The following is a 13040-nucleotide window of genomic DNA, read 5'->3' on the forward strand; positions in this document are numbered from 1 at the left end:
CTTAACCCTTCGGGAAGGCACTCTCTAAAGGAGTACTAAGAATTACATATTTTGTAAGGTATTAAAATGTTTTAAAAATCTACCTAAGGCTTGTAGTATTAGATAATAAATTTTCATCACATGAGTACCCTTCTGACAGGAGGGCAAATAAAGATTCAAGTCCATCCTGATCTTATGTGTGTAACTGTTATAGAGAATTAGACCACTCCATCAAAAATATGCCACTCTGGCATAAAGATTATTCTGAGAGGACAAAAAAAGAGAAACAGCACATATAGAAAAGCTATCTTCCCCTGACTGTTAATTATCAAAGATGAATCTAGATTTTTTCCAGCTCAGAGATGGCAACAAGAGGAACATACTAACAAACCTAACTAAAAAAGCCCTTATCTTCCATCAATTTCCCCCTTATAATTATCTTCCTGCAGCTCTGACCCTAAAACCTAAACCCCTCTTCCTTTGTCTTGTCACTTCTCAATAAATGTATCGTTCTTTGTTAAGAAGCTATATAAGCCCAAGCTCTAACCACCCCTTTGAGTTACTCATCACTGAGTTTCTACTGCATGAGTGCATGCCACACTAGTTAATAAATTGTTTTTCTTTTGTTAATCTTTCATCAGTTTAATTTCCAAGGCCCCAGCCAAAGAACCAATGAGAGTAGAGGAAAAACTTTCCTCCTTTACACTGCCATCATTGTGGAGTTCAGGACAGGAGGAAAAGAATGCCCAAAACAAGAAGATATATTTATTTAAAGAAAATAAAATATTGTGCAAACAAGACATATTAGGGCTGAAAGTAATTTTTTTAAAGAGAGAGTGTATAAGTTGGAGGGGAGGGGAGGAGCAGAGGAAGAGGGAGAGAGAAAGAATCCCAAGCAGGCTCCTGACATGGAGCCCCATGTGGGACTCAAACTCACAACCCTGAGATCATGACCTGAGCCAAAACAAGAGTTGAACATTTAATTGACTAAGCCACCCAGGCACCACTGGGGTGGAAACAAGTTTAATCAGTGCCCTTTTAGAGAGCTTATAGGTCACCTCACAGAATCAGAAATAGAAAATAAAAAGAAGGAAGCAGGAAATTTAACACAGATTTAGTAATTAGGATGCATGTCTTTCAAATTGTGAGCAATGAATGTTGTTATAAACAAGCTTTTTAAATAGCACTTTAAAAAACAACAGAGTAAGTGGTTATGTAGTGAAGATCATCACTATGCACTCACAAAAGGACTTTTAAGCCTACTGTTATGCAAATAAGTACTTGAGATCAGGATAAAATTCTGAATGAGAGCATGGATTCAAAAATTACTGTATCTTGTGCTCACTTCGGCAGCACATATACAAAAATTACTGTATCTCAAACAACCTAGATGAAAATTAAGATGATACATTCCGAAAACTGTATTAAATGACAGGAAGGTGCTTCTAGTGATAATGTATTTATGGACATAAATATGCACTGAAGCCATCTGAACACAATTATGTCATTAAATGTGAGAATAGGCAAAAAATTTAACATTTGGGAGTTTAAAAAATATTAATGTTTAAATTTATAAAGTAAATACTGTGAATGTACCTGTGACTATTTAGTCTAGAACCCTAAAAGTTTATACACTAAAATGGGCCTCTATTTCAGGTTGCCTTATATTTGGGTAAATAGAAAATTTTCTTTTTGTAGATGAAAGGCACAAGAAGTGAGTATTTATGAATATTGACTAATCTGTGATTAGAATTTGCTCCATATAACTGAATATTCTGTTTGGGCTCAAGTACTTAGAGATACAGGAGCGGGACTGGCAAGGAAAGAAAGCACCAATGTCAATGGCAACACATCAGGTGATTCTCTGTCACCTCTGCCCATATCCAGGCATTATTCCCATAATCCCAAAACATCTGTTCTCTGGTAGATTGCCCACAGTCCGCTAATCCTCTTGCATTCCATTAAGCACAGCTTGTATAGCACCTTGCAGAGAAGAAGAACCCATAGCATTTGCAAAAGGGGAAAGAAGGACAGGTCTGAGGAAGGAGAGAGCAAAGAAACTAGCTCTATGGGCCCTCTGATAGAGCAAAGAAAAGCATGGTCCCTACAGCACTGCAAGAAAGTTGCTGATCTCAGTGTGGGGAATACTGCACTGTATCTAAACATACTGCTAAGTGGCCTTGTAAAAAAATATCCCTAGGAACTCCTACGTGAGTCAGTTGGTTAAGAGTCCAACTTTTGATTTCAGTTCAAGTCATGATCACAAGGTCATGAGATCAAGCCCCGTGTAGGGCTCTGTACTGGTCATGGAGCCTGCTTGATTCTCTCTCTCCTTCTCCCTCTGTCCCTATACCCTCTCTCTCCCTCTCTTAACAAAACAAAACAAAACAAAACAAAACACCTCTATATAATAATTATCTTTTCATTTCCCTGGAAGTTAATCTGGGGCATAAAATGAACAAACAAAACTAAAACATTAAAAATGTCCGTAATGAAAATTTCCAATTGGTGACCAGTTAACCCTAATGTTATAAAAATAAAGTTTATTGGTGATCCATAGCAAGGACAAACCTACTGAAATATAATGCTTTCCTGCCAAGTTGAAAACAGGCAATAACACAAACATAAAGATAATTTTTAAGAGTTCAGAGACCTTCTATTTAGTATCATACATAACACAGAAAAGAGTGTGGATAAACAAGACATAAACAATGTATCTTGAGTCAATTTTTACTTGATTTTCCTTGATAAATATAAATACACAATATGAGAAATATGGAGCCCTATCTCTCTGAGGGAACAAAAAAATCACAAATGGCAAAAGAACTCTCTTTGAAATGGATAATCTGGAGAAACACATCATTTAAAAAAAAGGGGGGGGCAAAACCCCACTATAAACCACCATAAAAGGCTACTGCAGCTTACTGACTCTTACCAGAAGTTGTGTAATACAGAAAAGGTAAGTTTATACTTAGTTCAGCATTACACTATATGGTACATCTTGGAAAAATGATTAATTATAAAAATCATATTTTCCATTACATTTTCTTCTTTTGAAAGTTACATGACTTTGGAACAGGGGTTGGGAGGCAGGGGAAGGAGGAGGGAAGTGGAAGAGCCATTCTCATCTCTTACCATGTTTTCCGTGCTGTAGCCATACTGCTGCACCTCCGGGGAGTACAGACTCACCATGGACCTCGCTCCCTGAAGCTCAGGTGGTTCACTGTCATGCAACCACTGAGTGCCAAAGTGAAGTTCCTTCACAGAGGGAACAGGAGCAGCCTCTTGAAGGTGTGATGAGGGATACAAGTCCATGGACTGAAAGTGATCTTGGTATAGCTCATATTCTTCATCAACAAGCATCTCTCTTTCTTCCCCCATCTCCTGCAATCTAGGAGTCAGAAATTCATGCATCTCCCAGGCCTCCTTGCTGTGGTCTATCTCTTTCTGTTGGGACTGAAAAGCCTTTCCCAAATTGAGGAATGGCTCATCTACAAGTTCTTCTTTATAATAAGGTTCATCTCTAAATTCCTGTAAATAAAAGTTGCAAAAATTATTTTTTTTTGCAGTGGCACTCTACGGGGATTCGCTAGGAAGTTAACCCCTGACAGAATGTCAGTGACTATATTCCTCACCCAGGCACAGTTACCTTGAACGGCTCTCCACTACAAAGGAGAAGTAAGTGCTCCCTCCCACACAACCCTCAAAGCAAAGAAAGGGACAAACAGTAAGAAGCAGCAATCTGCCCTTGGCAAGGTGAGTGACTATTCCAAAAGGTCTGTTACACATTAACCACCTGAAAATTCTCAATCAGAAATAGGAATTTTGTTAACCTGCTGCAATGAACATTTGGCTCATACACCTTATACAGAAGTAGTACAGAAATACAGACACACATCATATCTAAGAAAACAAAGATTTAAAAAGTCAGGATTTTCAAGCTTATGTGAAACTCGGATGGAATTATGGCTATTGAAATTATCAAAAAGCAGCATCTATAAAGATATGGGATGTATGTCTCAACTACCTTGAGTATGACTATTTTATAATATGCCCTGTAACAGTAATGTTTATTTATTTGACAGAAATCACAAGTAGGTAGAAAGGCAGGCTCCCACTGAGCAGAGAACCCAATGTGGGGCTCAATCCCAGGACCCTGAGACCATGACCTGAGCCGAAGGCAGAGGTTTAACTGACCCAGCCACCCAGGCACCCCCAGAAATATGTTTTTTCAACTGTACTGAAATTATGTGGCAAAAAGGAATGAATATAGTATGCTTTTTAATTAATTTATATTTCACTACTTAGAAGTACATACAACTGAAACTAGTCTACATGTGCAGAAACTTTGCTGAGTTCCTAGGTAATGCCTGAGCAATGTATGCATTTGCAGAGCCTCTAACATAACCCTGGGGAACCTGAAGAGTGCTAAGCACAAGGAGGCTCAATTCTCTTGAGAGATCAATGACATTTCCTACAGACCCCTATTCACCAAATGCAAATTCATGGAATGAATCTACTACTTCCCACCTTTAAATTAATATAGTGTATCAAATACTGCAAGCCAGCTAATTTTTTTACAGGTGTATTTACAGGGTATATTTGAAGATGTCATACACTTATGAAATCTTAACAAAAAATGTCTAAACTAAAAAAAAACCCACAATGTATAGTACAGAAATAAATATCAGCTTGAGGCACTGTCAATAAATTATGCAAAGACTATCACCAGATGGCTGTTATCAGGTAAGGCAACACCATACTCTACCTTCAAAGAGCAAAATAACCACAATTCATATTCAGAATAAAAAAGGAAAAGCTTCAAAATACACTTCCTAAAGTTAGAGCGGAAAGAAAGGTTTGACTAAATAACTCTTCTGTAGGAAGTATTCAGTAAGAAGTCCTTTAGTATAGCTCTGTTTTCTACAGCATTTTAAATGCATGCCTATTTTTAAACATTTTATTCTCTTCTCAAAATTTTAAGAGTGTATCTGTAGTATAAAATAAGGTATGTTTGCGCTTTGAAAATGCCTTATATCTGGCCTATGTCATTTATGAAGCCACTGAGATATAAGAGGGAAAACAGTCCATTAAAAAAAAAAAGCGGGACACCAGGTGACTCAGTCCTTAAGTGTCTGCCTGAGGCTCAGGTTATGGTCCCAGGGTCCTGGGATCAAGCCCTGTGTTGGGCTCCCTACTCAGCTAGAGGCCTTACTTTCCCTCTCCCACTCCCACTCCCCCTGTTTGTGTTCCCTCTCTTACTGGCAAATAAGGAAGTAAAATCTTTAAAAAAAATTAAAATAAAATAAAATAAATAAAAAAGAGGATCATTTAATTTATATCTCTTTAGCCAAGAGTGAGAACAAGCTTTTATCTTCTTTATAGAAATGTTAGCTCACAGCAAACCATTCAAATAAGAAATCGATTTACTAAATACCTTGGGTGCTTCAAGTATTAAAGATGAATTTATGTCATGAATTGTTTCCGAAAGTTCAGTCTTGTCTTCATCGTTGTTTGAATGTAAAATATAATGACTTTCTTCCTCTTTATCATCTTCCTGAAAAGAGAAACAATTTTATTTTTTTAAAAGATTTTATTTATTTATTTGAGAGAAAGAGCGTGCATGAGAGAGCAATGGGGGGGGGGTGGAATGGAAGAGGGAGGACCTGGCTCCCTGCTGAGTAGGGTGTCCAGGGCTCAATTCCAGGACCTTGGGATCATGACCTGAGCCAAAGGCTGAGGCTCAACTAACAGCCACCCAGGCACCCCTGGAAAAAATATTTACTTATTTATTTATTTATTAGCCCAATGTAGAGATGTTTTTGTCAACATGAAGCTATCTTTTACTGAGATATAACTGACATATAACACCATACAACATAGTAATTAGATGTATGTATATATTGCAAAGTTATAATAAATTTAATTATATCTAAAACTTTCAAATATACAATATGGTCTTGCTAACCAGAGTGATCATGGTGTACATTACATCCCCAGGACATATTTATCTTATGAATGGAAGTTTGTACCTTTTGATGACCTTCATCCATCTTACCCACCACTTCCCACCTCTGGCTACTATAGGAAGAACTCTTATAATCAAGAAAATACTCTTGAACTCTCTTCAGATTAATTCTCATCTTTCCATTAAGTGCAAGGACACAATAAAACTTATCCAAATTGTTTTATGAGAACAAACTTTTCTTTAATAATTAAAAAGAAATCCATATTTGCATCAAAGCTTCTCATTTTTTCTTTTTAAGTATTCCTAAAACTACATGTAAAAGAATGAAACTGGACCATTTTCTTTCACCATACACAAAAATAAACTCAAAACGGATTAAAGACTTAAATGTGAGACCTGAAACCATAAAAATCCTTGAAGAAAGCATAAGCGTTGATCTCTCTGACATCAGCTGTAGGAACATTTTCCTAGGTATGTCTCCTCAGGCAAGGAAATAAAAGCAAAAATAAACTATCAGGGCTACATCAAAATAAAAAGTTTGTGCACAGCAAGAGAAACAATCAACAAAACTAAAAGCCAGCTACAGAATATGAGAAGGTATTACAAATGACATATCCAGTAAAGGGTTAGTATCCAAAATACATAAAGAACTGATACAACTCAACACCCAAAAAAAAACCCAATTTAAAAATGGGCAGAAGACATGAACAGACGGAAGACATACAGATGGCCAGAAATACGATATGATCTAGTAATTCCACTATTGAGTATTTACTCAAAGAATAAGAAAGCATAATTTGAAAAGATACATGCACCTTTATGTTTATTAGAACATTATTTATAATAGCCAAATTTGGAAACAAGCAGCTCAAATGTCCATCAATAGATGAATGGATAAGGAAGATGTGTTGTATAAATAGACAATGGACTATTATTCAGCCATTAAAAAAATGAAATCTTGTCATTTGCAACATGGATGGAGCTAGAGAATATAATGCTAAATGTAGTAAGTCAGTCAAAGAAAGGCAAATACCAAACGATCTCATCACTCATACGTGGAATTAAGAAACAAACAAGCAAAGGGAAAAAAAGACAAACCAAGAAATATACTTTTTTTTTTTTTAATGATTTTTATTTATTTATTTGACAGCTAGCAAGCAAGCACAAGCAGGGGGAACAGGCAGGGGAGAAGCTGGCTCCCCACCAAGTAAAAAGCCCAATAGGGGGCTCAATCCCAGAATCCTGGGATCATGACCCAATCCGAAGGCAGATGCTTAATCAACTGAGCCACCTGGGTGCCCTGAAACAGACTCTTAACTATAGAGAACAAATTGATGGTTACCAGGATGGGGGGGGGGGGTGGGGTGGAATGGAGGAAACAGATGAAGGGCACTTACTGTGATGAAAAATAGATAGGTAGATAGATAGATAGATAGAAATAGATAAATGAATAAATAAATAAATTTTTTAAAAAGAAAATTCAACAGAAGTACAAATTAGGGTTTCACACGTTTGTCAAATATAAGATCAAATTACCAAGTCAGTATCATTATCTCTACTTCAGCAATAGCTAATTTGAAAATGTAATAGAAAATAAGACATTATTCACAAAGGGGGGTAAAAGCAGTAAATTATCTCAGAATTAAACTAAAAAAAACTGTACAGCCCATTTAAGGAGAAAAGAGTAAAAGAAGATCTGACTAAACAGAAACATACTATGTGGGGGAAAAAAGTATTCCTTAAATTTAAAACATACCAAAAAAGGAACTTAATATTAAAAAATATCATATATGGGCACCTGGGTGGCTCAGTTGTTAAATGTCTGCCTTTGGCTCAGGTCATGATCTCAGGGTCCTGGGATTGAGCCCTGCATTGGGCTCCCTGCTCAGTGGGGAGTCTGCTTCTCCCTCTCTCTCTCTTCTGCTCCCCCTGCTTCTGTTCCCTCTCTCTCTGACAAATAAACAAAATCTTAAAGAAAAAAGAAGAAGAAGAAGAAAACTTATCAGTACAGGGGTACTTGTGTGACTCAGTTGGTTGAGCATCCAACTCTTGGTTTCAGCTCAGGTCATCATCTCAAGGTCATGGGATCGAGCCCCACGTCGGGCTCTGTGCTTGGTATGGAGTCTACTTGAGATTCTCTCCCTCCCTGTCTGCCCCTCTCCCCACTCACACTCTCAAACTCTTTCTCACTAATAAATAAATAAACTCTTTTCTAAAAAAAGAAATGTAAAAAAAAAAAAGGAAAAAAAAGAAATGTGTCAGTATATACAGGATAATAATCAAAATATTTAACAAAAGTACAGTGCAGTCACTTGCCATCCGAAAAGTTTCAGCCATCCTACTGTTTACCAGGCTCAATAGCAGTCCTAGGTCAGAACATAGCTACTATTTAGGAAGTCCTAGTTCTAAATCACAATCCATGGTAAACACTTCATATGCTTTGTATTAACTTAATCTTCACAGCAATCAAATCAGGGCTTTTTATATATATATATATTTTAGGGCCTTATATTTTATATTTATATAAAAATAATGGCAAAATATATATACTTAAGACACTATGTGCCAGACATAGGTTTAAACATTTTAAATATTCAATTTAGTATATGTATTAATATATTAATATACATTCTAAGAAGTAGGTAGTCTTATTAACCCTAGTTTACAGATGAGTAAAAAATTACATAACTAATCAGTTACACACCCAGAATTGGAACCCCGGCTGTCCAGCTCTAGGGTCTGGGATCTCATGCAGTCCCCACATTACAGACAAGGAAGTGGGAGCTGATGAGGTTAAAGAACTGGCCCACGGACACACAACCTTGCAAATCACAAAACTAAGCAGAAACTCACAGCTGTCTGGCTCAAGAACTCCATTGCCAGCTCTGACCTATTAGTTCCGAAGATACAATGCAGTTTTTAAAGTCAGTTCATTCATTTTTTGGAACTGGTACATTTGAGATGAATTTGTAGAAACGAGAAGATAAACCCCATTCATGGTTAACATGAAAATATATAATATGAAACACATTATATAGACAATGTATATCAATATAATACCTGACTTAATAAAAAATCGTGTTCTCCTAACTTTTATATATTCATAGGCTTTCTGGCCCAAGCTGACTTTGGGCCACCTTTTTCACACCTGACATATCCCTACTTCTGCAGAGGACTAAGTGAATGCTCATTACGTGATAAGGTAAGTGGTCACCAAGTGGACCACCAGAGAGACTGAGACCTTAATGAAGATCTATGCATCACTATTTACAGCTCATGAGCAAACAGTTTTGCTAAAGGCTCCCAGAAATTAAAGAAGGAATTAGTGGTAATTTAATTTTTTTTAAGATTTTATTTATTTATTTAACAGAGAGAGTTTGTGCACCAGTAGGCAGAGCAGCAGACAGAGAGAGGGGAAGAAGCAGGCTCCCCGCTGAGCAGGGGATCTGATGCGGGACTCAATCCCAGGACCTTGGGACCATGACCTGAGCTGAAGACAGCAGCTTAACTGAGTGAGCCATTCAGGTGCCCCTCCAACTAAGAATTTTTTAGAGTCCTTTGTCTTCATCCCTTTTGTGGCTTCCCACTCTCCTACTCACAAAGGGGAGCCTAGGCAAAGGTCCACCTCACAATTACGATGTTCCAAAACCCTCTCAGAATGTGGCTCTTATATCCTGAAGTCTCTGCAGCTCTCCCTCCATGAGAAATAGCCCAGGAATCTGCACCCAGGCAGTAACGAAGCTCTGATTTCTATACCACCTGATACATCCCTAAAGTGCTTCAGAGTAAAGACATGCTATTTAAGTGCTCCAGGACATAAATAGTTTGGGATTTCCTCTGGCAGCCCAAGTAACCAGGTAAGTACTCATCAGGGAAAATCAAGACAACATCCCCTTACCCCCTCCACAACCAAGAAGATGAGATCTCCATAAAAACATCAAGTTCCTCCCTGCAAATTAATTTGTCCAGAAATCAAACCAGGCAACTCCTGGTGTCTCATGTTGGTTATGGCAATACCCATACACCAAACATAGAAGACAAAGTCAAGAACTTGATTAGCTATGTGCTATACTCCATTTTGAAATATTTGGAATATTTATACTATCAGACGATAGTATAACATACCAGTATCTTCATAAGGATTCATGAAGACCATGTTGAGGTTCCCCAACACATAAATATTACGTGTAATACAGGAGCTATCTCTATATATCTATACCTATGTATCTAAAAGTGAAGATATTTATCTATATTTACCAATACATATGGACATGTATAGTATGTTAACATATTCATATAGCATATTAATATACTTCACAGAATAAAAGAAACTTAGAGTTAAGAAAGATTTTAGGAGTCCTCTAGTCTTGCTCAGTCTTTTCAGAGATGAAAAAATAGGGTCAGAGAAGAAAGGTAGTATAACGATGATCAAATTACTAGGACAGGGGCATCTGGGTGGCTCAGTCATTAAGTGTCTGCCTTTGGCTTGGGTCATGATCCCAGGGTCCTGGGATCAAGCCCTGCATCAGGCTCCCTGCTTGGCAGGGGGCCTGCTTTTCCCTCTCCCACTCCCCCTGCTTGTGTTCCCTCTCTCTCTATCAAATAAATAAAATCTTAAAAAAAAAAATTACTAGGACGTTTCTAGTGTCCTAGTGTGAAATTCTTCACCAGAATTACAGGGGTGATTCACTGAAGAGGCAGATCCCTCAACAGCACATCCCAATGACTAGATGAGAATCTCTGAGGGTAGGACCTCCAAAACTGCATTTTAGCCAACTTCCAGGTGATCCTTATGTATATTCCATATCTTTGCATTGAAAACTACTGGGCTGACTCATAGGAAAGCTAGAAACAGAGTCCAGGTTTCTTGAAATCCAGTTTAACACTTTACTAAGACCATCTGTTTCCAGAAGGGCTGCCTGCAAACTAAACTCACAACAAGTTAAATATACAGCACTGTGGTCTGAAGCCCCCTGAGTTTATACCCCAACTCTGTCCCTTACTAGCTACATCACTGAGGATAAGCTGCTCAACTCTCCATGTCCTGATGGGCTCATCTGTAATCTTTTCAAGTTGCCAGGAGGACTAAACTAGTTAATACATGTAAACGTTTTAAAATACTGACATACAGTAGTAAGCACTCAAGAATATCTTCATACTGCTTACAAATTATCATCAAGTATTTTGTTGCATTGGGGAACCTCAGAAGCACCCTAATAGTAATATGGCCCTTAGTCATAAACACTAATCTGACCTGGTACATAAGGTTAAGCAGTAAGAGAACTTCAAGATGACCTGACCACATGGAGTTCTAGATGCTAGGGGTTATTAAGGCACTTTGATGGGCAGAAGAGCATATTCAAATCCCATTGCCTACGGTTAAAACAATATAGTTAACTGGATTTCAGCTTATCATGCCATCTCAGCATCATTTCCAAGTGAAAGTTAAAATGCATAGACTTTTAAAAAAAAATGCATAGACTTTTGAAATTTACATCATAAGGAATATGATGAGAACGTACCATCTGTGCTAATATTATGAAGATAAAGATAGTAGTAGAAGCTACTGTGCTAATCTGTGCTAATCTGTGCTAATATGAAGATAAAGATAGTAGTAAAAGCTAAAGGACTAGCAACATTAGCAGCTACTATTTATTTAACAATGCGCAAGCACTTAATGAATATAATCTTTAGTCCCCAAAATCATATGAGACAGATATGTTTCTAACTTTTTAAGTCAAGGACCTAAGAAACTTGTCTTAGGACACAGACAGAATAAGCTGTGGAAGAGGGATTCAAAACCGGGTGTATTTGTCTCCAAAATCCACGTTCTTAAGTATTACACTATTATCACGTCCTACATTAACAACACTGAACACTTACCACCAAGGGCTTACAGATGCCGAGGCGTACGATGCCTGGCGGCACAGCTTTCAACACGTCCACAGCTTCGGCAAGTGTAGTGTTTTCCAAAAAGTATTCATTAACTGAGACCAGGCGGTCCCCAGGTAATAGCTCTCCCCCTCTTTCTGCAACACCATCTGCCACCAGGGAACGGATCACAATCACTGATCTTGTGGGATCTAAAGGGTCCTAAGGATCAAGCCAAGAAGAAAGGTAAGTCAGTTTCTGAAAACACATAGACTCATGAATCTGATTTCACTATTTACAGTAAATATCCAGCATTCTGGGGATATTCTTCCAAAGAGGTCAAAAATCTATTACAGTATCACTCTATACATCCACACAAATATCATTTTATATCAAGGTAGAAACATCATCTTAACAATTTCAGCTATGTGTCTGAGGGTTCAATACCTACAAATTTCTTTTTTGAACTTTTGGTGACTGGTATTTTATTGGGCCGCAAGAAGTCTGATGACAGTTGAGCAAGACTCTCTGACATCCTCACACACAGTCATATTATAGACCAAAGACAAGTATGCTCTTGGGCAATAAGTAGGCTCTATGAGAAGGAACTATGGTAAATGAAATTTCACTTTTTATGTACTTCACCAGTATAAAATCCTCATGCTAAATCAATGAAGTTCAAAAAAGATATGGAATCCATGGAATATTCCACTATATGAAAAAAAGGAGCTTAAAAATAACACAGCTACAATTTATAATATAAAAATTGTAACATGGTATAGGGACTCCTTGGTGAGAACTATTCTGATACAAGAAAACAAGCGTCACTTCATGAACAAAACCAATGTGAAAATAATTCTGATCCACTGGAAAGGCCCCATTTTTCTTTTTATTTAGCAGCCCTAATGATAATGTTGACATTCAATAAATACATTTGATTAATAAGAACAAATTTTATTTTGTTGGACACTGATATATAGTACTATGTGTCAGGCTCTATTTTAAGTGCTTTACTCTAACACTTGTCTATGTTTCTACAGATGAGGGAACTGAGGCTCTGAAAGTTAAGGAAACTTGCCAAGATTACCCATCTGGTAAGTGGCAGAGCTAGGATTCAGATCCAACCAAGCTGGTTCCCAAGTCCTTCCTCTTGACTACCATGCTCTGCTACTTGTTCCACATTAAATTAATGGTACAACTACTAAACCTCAAACTTAGTAAG

The 13040-nt window shown here is 37.4% G+C and overlaps 1 protein-coding gene across 1 annotated transcript in view; it reads right to left on the reverse strand.

Moving 5' to 3' along the window:
• PATJ (PATJ crumbs cell polarity complex component) overlaps window positions 1-13040 on the reverse strand; it is a 362352-nt gene that overhangs the window by 254963 nt on the left and 94349 nt on the right. The window contains exons 18-20 of the mRNA XM_080800388.1: window positions 11831-12040; window positions 5417-5536; window positions 3115-3510 (exon numbers count right to left, since the gene is read on the reverse strand). Coding sequence (XP_080656514.1) covers window positions 3115-3510; window positions 5417-5536; window positions 11831-12040 — 726 coding nt within the window. The remainder of the gene's footprint in view (window positions 1-3114; window positions 3511-5416; window positions 5537-11830; window positions 12041-13040) is intronic.

This window comes from Martes martes, assembly GCF_963455335.1.
Source record: "Martes martes genome assembly, chromosome: 4".
In the NCBI taxonomy this organism is placed as follows: Eukaryota; Metazoa; Chordata; class Mammalia; order Carnivora; family Mustelidae; genus Martes; species Martes martes.